Source organism: Oncorhynchus nerka, linkage group LG11, assembly GCF_034236695.1.
Source record: "Oncorhynchus nerka isolate Pitt River linkage group LG11, Oner_Uvic_2.0, whole genome shotgun sequence".
NCBI lineage: Eukaryota > Metazoa > Chordata > Actinopteri > Salmoniformes > Salmonidae > Oncorhynchus > Oncorhynchus nerka.
The window spans coordinates 37,407,083-37,425,800 of record NC_088406.1 but is presented as its reverse complement, the minus strand read 5'-3'; the positions used below and the strand labels follow the sequence as shown (position 1 = coordinate 37,425,800).

At 41.3% G+C, this 18,718-nt stretch overlaps 1 protein-coding gene across 1 annotated transcript in view; it reads right to left on the bottom strand.

Moving 5' to 3' along the window:
- Nucleotides 1–18,718, bottom strand: part of LOC115137773 (protein unc-119 homolog A-like) — a 51,674-nt gene that overhangs the window by 2,049 nt on the left and 30,907 nt on the right. The window contains exons 2-4 of the mRNA XM_065024492.1: nt 3,378–3,491; nt 1,198–1,291; nt 202–374 (exon numbers count right to left, since the gene is read on the bottom strand). Of these exons, the coding sequence (XP_064880564.1) occupies nt 202–374; nt 1,198–1,291; nt 3,378–3,491 (381 nt within the window). The remainder of the gene's footprint in view (nt 1–201; nt 375–1,197; nt 1,292–3,377; nt 3,492–18,718) is intronic.

The window sequence follows — 18,718 nt, the reverse complement described above, 5'->3', positions numbered from 1 at the left end:
GTGTGTGTGTGCTTGTGTAAGTGTGTGTGTTTGAGTGAATGCGTGTGTGTGTTTGAGTGAACGTGTGTGTGTGTGTGTGTGTGCGTGTGTGTGTGTGTGTGTGTGTGCGTGTGTGTGTGTGTGTCGGACTGTCTGGTATGGGTACAGGAAATGCATGCGTGCTATGTCTGTGTCTCTGTTTCTATGAGTGTCTATACTCACTGATGTCCTCTGACAGAGGGGGGAACTCGTAGATGTGTTCACAGGTGTTCTTGCTGCTGGGCATACAGAAACCAAACTCAAAATCAAAGCTCTTGAGGAGCTGCTCTCTGAAGTAGTGCCTCTCAATCATCCTGAAGTTGTTGATGGGCATGTCTCCCACTGTGAACTCCACACTGTGTCAGAGAGGACAGGGGGACAGAGAGATCCGATAAACTATTGGAAGCACACTTACACACATCATTAGTTTGTCATAGTTTGATGCAGAATGGAAGTATAATTCCATGTCTCCTCATCTGCCCCCGTTCTGTAGCCCTTTCCTGCAGTCCAATGAAACACTGACCTCATGGGTGGAATGTTATTCATATTTTTCAGAATTTCCTAATTAATAAAGATTATTTTAAACAGTCGAACTTCTGGTGATTCTATGTCAAACAACTTTGTTATATTTCAGTCTTCTATGATCTATATAAAGTGTAGTATTGGGATGCAAACTACAAACATTTCAACTTTATATCTGAAATAGTACAGGTGTCTTCTTTTTTTGAGCCCATAACCATGTGTGTGAGGTGTATACTTTGGTTTCAAAGTAGATTTGTTTAAGACTAACAAGATTTAGCCCACTGCAGTAATTAATAACAACTGGCCCGAATGTCATTTTCCTCATATCTCTCTCTCTCTTTCTCTTTCTCCCTCTCTGCCTTCTTTTTTTTATCTATCTCCCTCTCTCTCTATTTCTCTCTCTCCCTCTCTCTCTCTTTCTCTCTCTCCCTTTCTCTCTGCCCCCAACTGTACGGCCTTCCTGGCTCCTTGGCATCTGTCACTCACAAACACGCATGCAAGCACGTAGACATGCACACACTCTCACCTCCTCTCACTCTCCGAGAATAGCCCTCCCCATCTGTCTCCTCTTCGTAGAGCAGCAGGGCACTGAGTGTCCACCGCACCACCATTCTTACACATCCACACACCCTGGCGGCCATCTTAGCTCTGACTTACGTGGCTCCGACCTGGCGCAGCTGCAGGAAGGCGGGGGTGAACTGGTAACGGACGAAGCGGCCTCCGTTGGGGTCCAAGTCCTTCTTTTCGCCCGCTGCCACAGTGTCACAAAAGATACCGCGTTAACAAGCCTGCTGTTTTGAAGTGCGGCCTCTCTGCTGTGTACCTCTCTGAATAGACACTGTTTCAGAGCCTTAGATGATCAACTCACACAGCGAAATAACACCTTCTCAATGGCGACCTAGCAATTCATTCATGAAACATGCATATTACTGCCTGGGCCTAGTTAACCCAGAGGTTGATGTCGGAAATTAACATAAACCTTAGCCAAATACATTTAAACTCAGTTTTTCACAATTCCTGACATTTAATCCTTGTAAAAATTCTCTGTCTTAGCTCAGTTAGGATCACCACTTTATTCTAAGAATGTGAAATGTTAGAATAATAGTAGAGAGAAGGATTTATTTCAGCTTTTATTTCTTTCCTCACATTCCCAGTGGGTCAGAAGTGTACATACACTCAATTAGTATTTGGTAGCATTGCCTTTAAATTGTTTAATGTGGGTCAAACATTTCAGGTAACCTTCCACAAGCTTCCCACAATAAGTTGGGTGAATTTTGGCCCAATTTTGGCCCAATTTTGGCCCATTCCTCCTGACAGAGCTGGTGTAACTGAGTCAGGTTTGTAGACCTCCTTGCTTGCACACGCCTTTTCAGTTCTGCCCACAAATTCTCTATAGGATCGAGGTCAAGGCTTTGTGATGGCCACAACTTTGGAAGTATGCTTGGAAGTATGCTTGGGGTCGTTGTCCATTTGGAAGACTCATTTGCGACCAAGCTTTAAACTTCCTGACTGATGTCTTGAGATGTAGCTTAATTATATCTACATCATTTTCCTCCCTCATGATGCCATCTATTTTGTGAAGTGCACCAGTCCCTCCTGTAACAAAGCACCCCACAACATGATGCTGCCACCCCGTGCTTCACGGTTGGGATGGTGTTCTTCGGCATGCAAGCCTCTCCCTTTTTCCTCCAAACATAACGATGGTCATTATGGTCAAACAGTTTTATTTTTGTTTCATCAGAGCAGAGGAGATTTCTCCAAAAAGTACAATCTTTGTTCCCATGTGCAGTTGCAAACCATAGTCTGGCTTTTTAAGGTGGTTTTGGAGCAGTGGCTTCTTCCTTGCTGAGCAGCTTTTCAGGTTATGTTGATATAGGACTCGTTTTACTGTGGATATAGATACTTTTGTCCCTGTTTCCTCCAGCATCTCCACAAGGTCCTTTGCTGTTGTTCTGGGATTGATTTGCACTTCTCGCACAAAAGTACGTTCATCTCTTCTACACCTGCATTGCTTCCTGTTTGGGGTTTTAGGCTGGGTTTCTGTACAGTACTTTGAGATATCAGCTGATGTACGAAGGGCTATATAAATAAATTTGATTGGATTTGATCTCTAGGAGACAGACTTGTGGAGGTCTACAATTTTTTTTCTGAGGTTTTAGGTAGGCTTTTAGGTAGGCTTTGAAATACATCCACAGGTGCACCTCCAATTGACTCAAATGATGTCAATTAGCCTATCAGAACCTTCTAAAGCCATGACATAATTTTCTGGAATTTTCCAAGCTGTTTAAAGGCACAGTCAACTTAGTGTATGTAAACTTCTGACCCACTGGAATTGTGATACAGTGAATTGCACAAAGTAGATGTCCTAACCGACTTTCCAAAAGTATAGTTTGTTAATGTTTGTTATGACCTATAGTTTAGTGCCACAAGTCATATATCCTAGGGTCTAATAATAGAGAATATGTTAACATGTATCTATGAATATGTTAGGGGACACAAATACTAATGGTTATACACTACCGTTCAAAAGTTTGGGGTCACTAAGAAATGTCCTTGTTTTTGAAAGAAAAGCAAATTTTTTGTCCATTAAAATAACATCAAATCAGAAATACAGTGTAGACATTGCTAATGCTGTAAATGACTATTGTAGTGTTTTGTAGCGTTTTGAACGGTCGTGTACATAGTACAGACAGGCCTAATACTGACCTGGTGCTGGGGGCTTGGTGATCTCAAACAGCACTGTCCCTGTCTCCATGTCTTGATTAAATACATTATAATGGGGGACATGTATCTAATATCTGTACTGTATAATATGATAGTTTCGACATAGCATATACCTGGTACAGGGGGCTTGGTGATCTCAAACAGAACCGTCCCTGTCTCCATGTCTCGGATCTTGAACCTTGTGAAATCGATCATGTGAACGTTCTCCTCTGGGGAACATAGGTAGTCTGAAACAGAAAGGAGACAGAGCACCTTTTAATCTGAATACAGGGGGGCTACATACTCTACAGAACACCTTTTAATCTGAATACAGGAGGGGAACATACTCTACAGAACACCTTTTAATCTGAATAAAGGAGGGTTACATACTCTACAGAACACCTTTTAATCTGAATACAGGGGGGCTACATACTCTACAGAACACCTTTTAATCTGAATACAGGGGGGCTACATACTCTACAGAACACCTTTTAATCTGAATACAGGAGGGCAACAGGAGGGCTACATACTCTACAGAACACCTTTTAATCTGAATACAGGAGGGCTACAGGAGGGCTACATACTCTACAGAACACCTTTTAATCTGAATACAGGAGGGCTACATACTCTACAGAACACCTTTTAATCTGAATACAGGAGGGCTACATACTCTACAGAACACCTTTTAATCTGAATACAGGGGGGCTACATACTCTACAGAACACCTTTTAATCTGAATACAGGAGGGCTACATACTCTACAGAACACCTTTTAATCTGAATACAGGAGGGCTACAGGAGGGCTACATACTCTACAGAACACCTTTTAATCTGAATACAGGGGGGCTACATACTCTACAGAACACCTTTTAATCTGAATACAGGAGGGCTACATACTCTACAGAACACCTTTTAATCTGAATACAGGAGGGATACAGGAGGGCTACATACTCTAGAGAACACATTTTAATCAGAATACAGGAGGGCTACATACTCTACAGCACACCTTTTAATCTGAATACAGGGGGGCTACATACTCTACAGAACACATTTTAATCTGAATACAGGGGGGCTACATACTCTATAGAACACCTTTTAATCTGAATACAGGAGGGATACATACTGTACAGAACACCTTTTAATCTGAATACAGGAGGGCTACATACTCTACAGAACACCTTTTAATCTGAATACAGGGGGGCTACATAGTCTACAGAACACCTTTTAATCTGAATACAGGGGGGATACATACTCTACAGAACACCTTTTAATCTGAATACAGGAGGGCTACATACTCTACAGAAGACCTTTTAATCTGAATACAGGAGGGCTACATACTCTACAGAACACCTTTTAATCTGAATACAGGAGGGCTACATACTCTACAGAACACCTTTTAATCTGAATACAGGAGGGCTACATACTCTACAGAACACCTTTTAATCTGAATACAGGGGGGCTACATACTCTACAGAACACCTTTTAATCTGAATACAGGAGGGCTACATACTCTACAGAACACCTTTTAATCTGAATACAGGAGGGCTACATACTCTACAGAACACCTTTTCATCTGAATACACGAGGGCTACAGGGGGGCTACATACTCTACAGAACACCTTTTAATCTGAATACAGGGGGGCTACATACTCTACAGAACACCTTTTCATCTGAATACAGGAGGGCTACAGGGGGGCTACATACTCTACAGAACACCTTTTAATCTGAATACAGGGGGGCTACAAACTCTACAGAACACCTTTTAATCTGAATACAGGGGGCTACATACTCTACAGAACACCTTTTAATCTGAATACAGGAGGGCTACATACTCTACAGAACACCTTTTAATCTGAATACAGGGGGCTACATACTCTACAGAACACCTTTTAATCTGAATACAGGGGCTACATACTCTACAGAACACCTTTTAATCATACATACTCTACAGAACACCTTTTAATCTGAATACAGGAGGGCTACATACTCTACAGAACACCTTTTAATCTGAATACAGGAGGGCTACATACTCTACAGAACACCTTTTAATCTGAATACAGGGGGGCTACATACTCTACAGAACACCTTTTAATCTGAATACAGGGGGGCTACATACTCTACAGAACACCTTTTAATCTGAATACAGGGGGATACATACTCTACAGAACACCTTTTAATCTGAATACAGGAGGGCTACATACTCTACAGAACACCTTTTAATCTGAATACAGGAGGGCTACATACTCTACAGAACACCTTTTAATCTGAATACAGGAGGGCTACATACTCTACAGAACACCTTTTAATCTGAACAGGGGGCTACATACTCTACAGAACACCTTTTAATCTGAATACAGGGGGCTACATACTCTACAGAACACCTTTTAATCTGAATACAGGAGGGCTACATACTCTACAGAACACATTTTAATCTGAATACAGGGGGCTACATACTCTACAGAACACCTTTTAATTTTAATCTGAATACAGGAGGATACATACTGTACAGAACACCTTTTAATCTGAATACAGGGGGAACACCTTTTAATCTGAATACTCTACAGAACACCTTTTAATCTGAATACAGGGGGCTACATACTCTACAGAACACCTTTTAATCTGAATACAGAACACCTTTTAATCTGAATACAGGGGGCTACATACTCTACAGAACACCTTTTAATCTGAATACAGGAGGGCTACATACTCTACAGAACACCTTTTAATCTGAATACAGGAGGGCTACATACTCTACAGAACACCTTTTAATCTGAATACAGGGGGGCTACATACTCTACAGAACACCTTTTAATCTGAATACAGGAGGGCTACATACTCTACAGAACACCTTTAATCTGAATACAGGGGGCTACATACTCTACAGAACACCTTTTAATCTGAATACAGGAGGGCTACATACTCTACAGAACAGCTTTTAATCTGAATACAGGAGGGCTACATACTCTACAGAACACCTTTTAATCTGAATACAGGAGGGCTACAGAGGGATACATACTCTACAGAACACCTTTCAATCTGAATACAGGGGGCTACATACTCTACAGAACACCTTTTCATCTGAATACAGGAGGGCTACAGGGGGGCTACATACTCTACAGAACACCTTTTAATCTGAATACAGGGGGGCTACAAACTCTACAGAACACCTTTTAATCTGAATACAGGAGGGCTACATACTCTACAGAACACCTTTTAATTGAATCTGAATACAGAACACTTTTAATCTGAATACAGGGGGCTACATACTCTACAGAACACCTTTTAATCTGAATACAGGGGGCTACATACTCTACAGAACACCTTTTAATCTGAATACAGGGGGCTACATACTCTACAGAACACATTTTAATCTGAATACAGGAGGGCTACATACTCTACAGAACACCTTTTAATCTGAATACAGGAGGGCTCTACAGAACACCTTTTAATCTGAATACAGGAGAACTACAGAACACCTTTTAATCTGAATACAGGGGGGCTACATAGTCTACAGAACACCTTTTAATCTGAATACAGGGGGGATACATACTCTACAGAACACCTTTTAATCTGAATACAGGAGGGATACATACTCTACAGAAGACCTTTTAATCTGAATACAGGAGGGCTACATACTCTACAGAACACCTTTTAATCTGAATACAGGAGGGCTACATACTCTACAGAACACCTTTTAATCTGAATACAGGAGGGCTACATACTCTACAGAACACCTTTGAATCTGAATACAGGGGGGCTACATACTCTACAGAACACCTTTTAATCTGAATACAGGAGGGCTACATACTCTACAGAACAGCTTTTAATCTGAATACAGGAGGGCTACATACTCTACAGAACACCTTTTAATCTGAATACAGGAGGGCTACAGGAGGGCTACATACTCTAAAGAACACCTTTCAATCTGAATACAGGGGGGCTACATACTCTACAGAACACCTTTTCATCTGAATACAGGAGGGCTACAGGGGGGCTACATACTCTACAGAACACCTTTTAATCTGAATACAGGGGGGCTACAAACTCTACAGAACACCTTTTAATCTGAATACAGGAGGGCTACATACTCTACAGAACACCTTTTAATCTGAATACAGGGGGGCTACATACTCTACAGAACACCTTTTAATCTGAATACAGGAGGGCTACATACTCTACAGAACACCTTTTAATCTGAATACAGGAGGGCTACATACTCTACAGAACACCTTTTAATCTGAATACAGGAGGGCTACAAGAGGGCTACATACTCTAAAGAACACCTTTCAATCTGAATACAGGGGGGCTACATACTCTACAGAACACCTTTTCATCTGAATACAGGAGGGCTACAGGGGGGCTACATACTCTACAGAACACCTTTTAATCTGAATACAGGGGGGCTACAAACTCTACAGAACACCTTTTAATCTGAATAAAGGAGGGCTACATACTCTACAGAACACCTTTTAATCTGAATACAGGGGGCTACATACTCTACAGAACACATTTTAATCTGAATACAGGGGGGCTACATACTCTACAGAACACCTTTTAATCTGAATACAGGAGGGCTACATACTCTACAGAACACCTTTTAATCTGAATACAGGAGGGCTACATACTCTACAGAACACCTTTTAATCTGAATACAGGGGGGCTACATACTCTACAGAACACCTTTTAATCTGAATACAGGAGGGCTACATACTCTACAGAACACCTTTTAATCTGAATACAGGAGGGCTACAGGAGGGCTACATACTCTAGAGAACACATTTTAATCTGAATACAGGAGGGCTACATACTCTACAGAACACCTTTTAATCTGAATACAGGGGGGCTACATACTCTACAGAACACATTTTAATCTGAATACAGGGGGGCTACATACTCTACAGAACACCTTTTAATCTGAATACAGGAGGGCTACATACTGTACAGAACACCTTTTAATCTGAATACAGGAGGGCTACATACTCTACAGAACACCTTTTAATCTGAATACAGGGGGGCTACATAGTCTACAGAACACCTTTTAATCTGAATACAGGGGGGATACATACTCTACAGAACACCTTTTAATCTGAATACAGGAGGGCTACATACTCTACAGAACACCTTTTAATCTGAATACAGGAGGGCTACATACTCTACAGAACACCTTTTAATCTGAATACAGGAGGGCTACATACTCTACAGAACACCTTTTAATCTGAATACAGGAGGGCTACAGAACACCTTTGAATCTGAATACAGGGGGGCTACATACTCTACAGAACACCTTTTAATCTGAATACAGGAGGGCTACATACTCTACAGAACAGTTTTTAATCTGAATACAGGAGGGCTACATACTCTACAGAACACCTTTTAATCTGAATACAGGAGGGCTACAGGAGGGCTACATACTCTAAAGAACACCTTTCAATCTGAATACAGGGGGGCTACATACTCTACAGAACACCTTTTCATCTGAATACAGGAGGGCTACAGGGGGGCTACATACTCTACAGAACACCTTTTAATCTGAATACAGGGGGGCTACAAACTCTACAGAACACCTTTTAATCTGAATACAGGAGGGCTACATACTCTACAGAACACCTTTTAATCTGAATACAGGGGGCTACATATACAGAACACCTTTTAATCTGAATAGAGGGGGCTACATACTCTACAGAACACCTTTTAATCTGAATACAGGGGGCTACATACTCTACAGAACACATTTTAATCTGAATACAGGGGGCTACATACTCTACAGAACACCTTTTAATCTGAATACAGAGGGCTACATACTCTACAGAACACCTTTTAATCTGAATACAGGGGGCATACTCTACAGAACACCTTTTAATCTGAATACAGGGGGGCTACATACTCTACAGAACACCTTTTAATCTGAATACAGGAGGGCTACATACTCTACAGAACACCTTTTAATCTGAATACAGGAGGGCTACATACTCTACAGAACACCTTTTAATCTGAATACAGGAGGGCTACAGGAGGGATACATACTCTAAGAACACCTTTTAATCTGAATACAGGGGGCTACATACTCTACAGAACACCTTTTAATCTGAATACAGGAGGGCTACAGGGGGCTACATACTCTACAGAACACCTTTTAATCTGAATACAGGGGGGCTACAAACTCTACAGAACACCTTTTAATCTGAATACAGGAGGGCTACATACTCTACAGAACACCTTTGAATCTGAATACAGGGGGCTACATACTCTACAGAACACCTTTTAATCTGAATACAGGGGGCTACATACTCTACAGAACACCTTTTAATCTGAATACAGGGGGCTACATACTCTACAGAACACCATTTTAATCTGAATACAGGGGGCTACATACTCTACAGAACACCTTTTAATCTGAATACAGGAGGGCTACATACTCTACAGAACACCTTTTAATCTGAATACAGGAGGGCTACATACTCTACAGAACACCTTTTAATCTGAATACAGGGGGGCTACATAGTCTACAGAACACCTTTTAATCTGAATACAGGGGGGCTACATACTCTACAGAACACCTTTTAATCTGAATACAGGAGGGCTACATACTCTACAGAAGACCTTTTAATCTGAATACAGGAGGGCTACATACTACAGAACACCTTTTAATCTGAATACAGGAGGGCTACATACTCTACAGAACACCTTTTAATCTGAATACAGGAGGGCTACATACTGAATCTACAGAACACCTTTTAATCTGAATACAGGGGGGCTACATACTCTACAGAACACCTTTTAATCTGAATACAGGAGGGCTACATACTCTACAGAACACCTTTTAATCTGAATACAGGAGGGCTACATACTCTACAGAACACCTTTTAATCTGAATACAGGAGGGCTACATACTCTAAAGAACACCTTTCAATCTGAATACAGGGGGGCTACATACTCTACAGAACACCTTTTCATCTGAATACAGGAGGGCTACAGGGGGGCTACATACTCTACAGAACACCTTTTAATCTGAATACAGGGGGGCTACAAACTCTACAGAACACCTTTTAATCTGAATACAGGAGGGCTACATACTCTACAGAACACCTTTTAATCTGAATACAGGGGGCTACATACTCTACAGAACACCTTTTAATCTGAATACAGGAGGGCTACATACTCTACAGAACACCTTTAATCTGAATACAGGGGGCTACATACTCTACAGAACACCTTTTAATCTGAATACAGGAGGGCTACATACTCTACAGAACACCTTTTAATCTGAATACAGGGGGGCTACATACTCTACAGAACACCTTTTAATCTGAATACAGGAGGGCTACATACTCTACAGAACACCTTTTAATCTGAATACAGGGGGCTACATACTCTACAGAACACCTTTTAATCTGAATACAGGAGGGCTACATACTCTACAGAACACCTTTTAATCTGAATACAGGAGGGCTACATACTCTACAGAACACCTTTTAATCTGAATACAGGAGGGCTACAGGAGGGCTACATACTCTAGAGAACACATTTTAATCTGAATACAGGGGGGCTACATACTCTACAGAACACCTTTTAATCTGAATACAGGAGGGCTACATACTCTACAGAACACCTTTTAATCTGAATACAGGGGGCTACATACTCTACAGAACACCTTTTAATCTGAATACAGGGGGCTACATACTCTACAGAACACCTTTTAATCTGAATACAGGAGGGCTACATACTCTACAGAACACCTTTTAATCTGAATACAGGGGGCTACATACTCTACAGAACACCTTTTAATCTGAATACAGGGGGCTACATACTCTACAGAACACCTTTTAATCTGAATACAGGAGGGCTACATACTCTACAGAACACCTTTTAATCTGAATACAGGGGGCTACATACTCTACAGAACACCTTTTAATCTGAATACAGGAGGGCTACATACTCTACAGAACACCTTTTAATCTGAATACAGGAGGGCTACATACTCTACAGAACACCTTTTAATCTGAATACAGGGGGGCTACATACTCTACAGAACACCTTTTAATCTGAATACAGGGGGCTACATACTCTACAGAACACCTTTTAATCTGAATACAGGAGGGCTACATATACAGAACTCTGAATACAGAACACCTTTTAATTTAATCTGAATAAAGGGGGGCTACATACTCTACAGAACACCTTTTAATCTGAATACAGGAGGGCTACATACTCTACAGAACACCTTTTAATCTGAATACAGGAGGGGGCTACATACTCTACAGAACACCTTTTAATCTGAATACAGGGGGGCTACATACTCTACAGAACACCTTTTAATCTGAATACAGGAGGGCTACATACTCTACAGAACACCTTTTAATCTGAATACAGGGGGGCTACATACTCTACAGAACACCTTTTAATCTGAATACAGGGGGGCTACATACTCTACAGAACACATTTTAATCTGAATACAGGAGGGCTACATACTCTACAGAACACCTTTTAATCTGAATACAGGAGGGCTACATACTCTACAGAACACCTTTTAATCTGAATACAGGGGGGCTACATACTCTACAGAACACATTTTAATCTGAATACAGGGGGGCTACATACTCTACAGAACACCTTTTAATCTGAATACAGGGGGGCTACATACTCTACAGAACACCTTTTAATCTGAATACAGGAGGGCTACATACTCTACAGAACACATTTTAATAATGAATACAGGGGGAATACATACTCTACAGAACACCTTTTAATCTGAATACAGGGGGGCTACATACTCTACAGAACACCTTTTAAACTGAATACAGGAGGGCTACAGGAGGGCTACATACTCTACAGAACACCTTTGAATCTGAATACAGGGGGGCTACATACTCTACAGAACACCTTTTAATCTGAATACAGGAGGGCTACAGGGGGGCTACATACTCTACAGAACACCTTTTAATCTGAATACAGGAGGGCTACATACTCTACAGAACACCTTTTAATTTTAATCTGAATACATTTTAATCTGAATACAGGGGGCTACATACTCTACAGAACACCTTTTAATCTGAATACAGGGGGGCTACATACTCTACAGAACACCTTTTAATCTGAATACAGGGGGGCTACATACTCTACAGAACACATTTTAATCTGAATACAGGAGGGCTACATACTCTACAGAACACCTTTTAATCTGAATACAGGAGGGCTACATACTCTACAGAACACCTTTTAATCTGAATACAGGGGGCTACATACTCTACAGAACACCTTTTAATCTGAATACAGGGGGGCTACATACTCTACAGAACACATTTTAATCTGAATACAGGGGGGCTACAGAACATACTCTACAGAACACCTTTTAATCTGAATACAGGGGGGCTACATACTCTACAGAACACCTTTTAATCTGAATACAGGAGGGCTACATACTCTACAGAACACATTTTAATAATGAATACAGGGGGAATACATACTCTACAGAACACCTTTTAATCTGAATACAGGGGGGCTACATACTCTACAGAACACCTTTTAATCTGAATACAGGGGGGCTACATACTCTACAGAACACCTTTTAATCTGAATACAGGAGGGCTACATACTCTACAGAACACCTTTTAATCTGAATACAGGAGGGCTACATACTCTACAGAACACCTTTTAATCTGAATACAGGGGGGCTACATACTCTACAGAACACCTTTTAATCTGAATACAGGGGGCTACATACTCTACAGAACACCTTTTAATCTGAATACAGGGGGGCTACATACTCTACAGAACACCTTTTAAACTGAATACAGGAGGGCTACAGGAGGGCTACATACTCTACAGAACACCTTTAATCTGAATACAGGGGGCTACATACTCTACAGAACACCTTTTAATCTGAATACAGGAGGGCTACAGGGGGGCTACATACTCTACAGAACACCTTTTAATCTGAATACAGGGGGGCTACATACTCTACAGAACACCTTTTAATCTGAATACAGGGGGCTACATACTCTACAGAACACCTTTTAATCTGAATACAGGGGGCTACATACTCTACAGAACACCTTTTAATCTGAATACAGGGGGCTACATACTCTACAGAACACCTTTTAATCTGAATACAGGGGGGCTACATACTCTACAGAACACATTTTAATCTGAATACAGGAGGGCTACATACTCTACAGAACACCTTTTAATCTGAATACAGGAGGGCTACATACTCTACAGAACACCTTTTAATCTGAATACAGGAGGGCTACATACTCTACAGAACACCTTTTAATCTGAATACAGGGGGCTACATACTCTACAGAACACCTTTTAATCTGAATACAGGGGGGCTACATACTCTACAGAACACCTTTTAATCTGAATACAGGAGGGCTACATACTCTACAGAACACATTTAATCTGAATACAGGGGGGATACATACTCTACAGAACACCTTTTAATCTGAATACAGGGGGCTACATACTCTACAGAACACCTTTTTAATCTGAATACAGGAGGGCTACATACTCTACAGAACACCTTTTAATCTGAATACAGGAGGGCTACATACTCTACAGAACACCTTTTAATCTGAATACAGGAGGGCTACATACTCTACAGAACACCTTTTAATCTGAATACAGGGGGGCTACATACTCTACAGAACACCTTTTAATCTGAATACAGGGGGCTACATACTCTACAGAACACCTTTTAATCTGAATACAGGAGGGCTACATACTCTACAGAACACCTTTTAATCTGAATACAGGAGGGCTGAATACAGGAGGGCTACATACTCTACAGAACACCTTTAATCTGAATACAGGGGGCTACATACTCTACAGAACACCTTTTAATCTGAATACAGGAGGGCTACAGGGGGGCTACATACTCTACAGAACACCTTTTAATCTGAATACAGGAGGGCTACATACTCTACAGAACACCTTTTAATCTGAATACAGGGGGGCTACATACTCTACAGAACACCTTTTAATCTGAATACAGGGGGGCTACATACTCTACAGAACACCTTTTAATCTGAATACAGGAGGGCTACATACTCTACAGAACACCTTTTAATCTGAATACAGGAGGGCTACAGGAGGGCTACATACTCTACAGAACACCTTTGAATCTGAATACAGGGGGGCTACATACTCTACAGAACACCTTTTAATCTGAATACAGGAGGGCTACAGGGGGGCTACATACTCTACAGAACACCTTTTAATCTGAATACAGGAGGGCTACATACTCTACAGAACACCTTTTAATCTGAATACAGGAGGGCTACATACTCTACAGAACACCTTTTAATCTGAATACAGGGGGGCTACATACTCTACAGAACACCTTTTAATCTGAATACAGGGGGGCTACATACTCTACAGAACACCTTTTAATCTGAATACAGGGGGGCTACATACTCTACAGAACACATTTTAATCTGAATACAGGAGGGCTACATACTCTACAGAACACCTTTTAATCTGAATAAAGGAGGGCTACATACTCTACAGAACACCTTTTAATCTGAATACAGGAGGGCTACATACTCTACAGAACACCTTTTAATCTGAATACAGGGGGGCTACATACTCTACAGAACACATTTTAATCTGAATACGGGGGGCTACATACTCCACAGAACACCTTTTAATCTGAATACAGGGGGGCTACATACTCTACAGAACACCTTTTAATCTGAATACAGGAGGGCTACATACTCTACAGAACACATTTAATCTGAATACAGGGGGGATACATACTCTACAGAACACCTTTTAATCTGAATACAGGGGGGCTACATACTCTACAGAACACTTTTTAATCTAAATACAGGGGGCTACATACTCTACAGAACACCTTTTAATCTGAATACAGGAGGGCTACATACTCTACAGAACACCTTTTAATCTGAATACAGGAGGGCTACATACTCTACAGAACACCTTTTAATCTGAATACAGGGGGGCTACATACTCTACAGAACACCTTTTAATCTGAATACAGGGGGGCTACATACTCTACAGAACACCTTTTAATCTGAATACAGGAGGGCTACATACTCTACAGAACACCTTTTAATCTGAATACAGGAGGGCTACAGGAGGGCTACATACTCTACAGAACACCTTTGAATCTGAATACAGGGGGGCTACATACTCTACAGAACACCTTTTAATCTGAATACAGGAGGGCTACAGGGGGGCTACATACTCTACAGAATACCTTTTAATCTGAATACAGGAGGGCTACATACTCTACAGAACACCTTTTAATCTGAATACGGGGGGGCTACATACTCTACAGAACACCTTTTAATCTGAATACAGGGGGAATCTACAGAACACCTTTTAATCTGAATACAGGGGGGCTACATACTCTACAGAACATATTTTAACCTGAATACAGGAGGGCTACATACTCTACAGAACACCTTTTAATCTGAATACGGGGGGGCTACATACTCTACAGAACACCTTTTAATCTGAATACAGGGGGGCTACATACTCTACAGAACACCTTTTAATCTGAATACAGGAGGGCTACAGGAGGGCTACTACAGGAGGGCTACATACTCTACAGAACACCTTTAAATCAAAGGAATTAACAGTAGTTCCACAAAGACTATGTGATACTTTTACGATACATTTGTTCAAGTTCATGAACATTCTAGAATTGTCAATTGTCAACCTCTTGCATACAAACCAGACCAGAAATGTTTAATATAAAATGTAACTTTGATCAAATAAAGGAATGTAAAAGCATGAAACTTGGTGTAACGATCGTCTTCGGGAGAAAGAGAGGAGGACCAAAGCGCAGCGTCGTAAGTGTTCATGATGATGTTTAATTAAAACTCAGAACACTAAACAATAAATGACAATGTGAATTTACAAAACCAAAACAGTACCGTGTGGCCCAAACACTCACACGGAAACAAACACCCACAAACCAAAAGTGATACCCAGGCTGCCTAAGTATGATTCTCAATCAGGGACAACAATTGACAGCTGCCTCTGATTGAGAACCATACTAGGCCGAACTCAGAAACCCACATAGAAAAACAAACATAGACTGCCCACCCCAACTCACGCCCTGACCATACTAACATTTACATTTACATTTAAGTCATTTAGCAGACGCTCTTATCCAGAGCGACTTACAAATTGGTGCATTCACCTTATGACCTCCAGTGGAACAGTAGTGCATCTAAATCTTTTCAGGGGGAGGGGGGGTGCTCATATTCAGGGGGTACTAAAACACAGACAAAAACAAAGGAACTAAGGTCAGAACATGACACTTGATACACCTGGACTACAAGTAATAAAATCTATGTTAAAAGACAATTATGCCGTTGTTACAGCGTTGTGTACACTGATTCAGCTCTTCTGACCCTGCCCCATCCAGCCACCTGGCCAGCCTGTCAGATCCTCACCTAACACAGAGACAGAAATAGCTATTTTTACTCCTCTAATCCTTGAGTCTGCCAAGATGTGACACTGACAATAACCACAGAACCTCTCTGTGATAACATGCAGGCCCACAGTGTTTTGTGTAACACTAACAGAACTGACAGCTTGGAATATGAGACACTTCTATACGGCCCTCTCACAGAACTGACAGCTTGGAATATGAGACACTTCTATAAGGCCCTCTCACAGAACTGACAGTTTGGAATATGAGACACTTCTATAAAGCCCTCTCACAGAACTCACAGTTTGGAATATGAGACACTTCTATAAGGCCCTCTCACAGAACTCACAGTTTGGAATATGAGACACTTCTATACGGCCCTCTCACAGAACTCACAGTTTGGAATATGAGACACTTCTATAAGGCCCTCTCACAGAACTCACAGTTTGGAATATGAGACACTTCTATAAAGCCCTCTCACAGAACTGACAGCTTGGAATATGAGACACTTCTATAAGGCCCTCTCACAGAACTCACAGTTTGGAATATGAGACACTTCTATACGGCCCTCTCACAGAACTGACAGCTTGGAATATGAGACACTTCTATAAGGCCCTCTCACAGAACTGACAGTTTGGAATATGAGACACTTCTATTAGGCCCTCTCACAGAACTCACAGTTTGGAATATGAGACACTTCTATAAGGCCCTCTCACAGAACTGACAGCTTGGAATATGAGACACTTCTATAAGGCCCTCTCACAGAACTCACAGTTTGGAATATGAGACACTTCTATAAGGCCCTCTCACAGAACTCACAGTTTGGAATATGAGACACTTCTATTAGGCCCTCTCACAGAACTCACAGTTTGGAATATGAGACACTTCTATAAGGCCCTCTCACAGAACTCACAGTTTGGAATATGAGACACTTCTATAAAGCCGTCTCACAGAACTGACAGTTTGGAATATGAGACACTTCTATAAGGCCCTCTCACAGAACTGACATCTTAGAATATGAGACACTTCTATAAGGCCCTCTCACAGAACTGACAACTTGGAATATGAGACACTTCTATAAGGCCCTCTCACAGAACTCACAGTTTGGAATATGAGACACTTCTATACGGCCCTCTCACAGAACTGACAGCTTGGAATATGAGACACTTCTATAAGGCCCTCTGACAGAACTCACAGTGTGGAATATGAGACACTTCTATACGGCCCTCTCACAGAACTGACAGCTTGGAATATGAGACACTTCTATAAGGCCCTCTCACAGAACTCACAGTTTGGAATATGAGACACTTCTATTAGGCCCTCTCACAGAACTCACAGTGTGGAATATGAGACACTTCTATACGGCCTTCTCACAGAACTGACAGCTTGGAATATGAGACACTTCTATAAGGCCCTCTCACAGAACTCACAGTGTGGAATATGAGACACTTCTATAAGGCCGTCTCACAGAACTGACAGTTTGGAATATGAGACACTTCTATAAGGCCCTCTCACAGAACTCACAGTTTGGAATATGAGACACTTCTATACGGCCGTCTCACAGAACTGACAGTTTGGAATATGAGACACTTCTATTAGGCCCTCTCACAGAACTCACAGTTTGGAATATGAGACACTTCTATAAGGCCCTCTCACAGAACTCACAGTTTGGAATATGAGACACTTCTATAAGGCCCTCTCACAGAACTGACAGCTTAGAATATGAGACACTTCTATAAGGCCCTCTCACAGAACTGACAGCTTAGAATATGAGACACTTCTATAAGGCCCTCTCACAGAACTGACAGCTTGGAATATGAGACACTTCTATAAAGCCGTCTCACAGAACTGACAGTTTGGAATATGAGACACTTCTATACGGCCCTCTCACAGAACTGACAGCTTGGAATATGAGACACTTCTATAAGGCCCTCTCACAGAACTGACAGTTTGGAATATGAGACACTTCTATAAGGCCCTCTCACAGAACTCACAGTGTGGAATATGAGACACTTCTATAAGGCCCTCTCACAGAACTCACAGTTTGGAATATGAGACACTTCTATAAAGC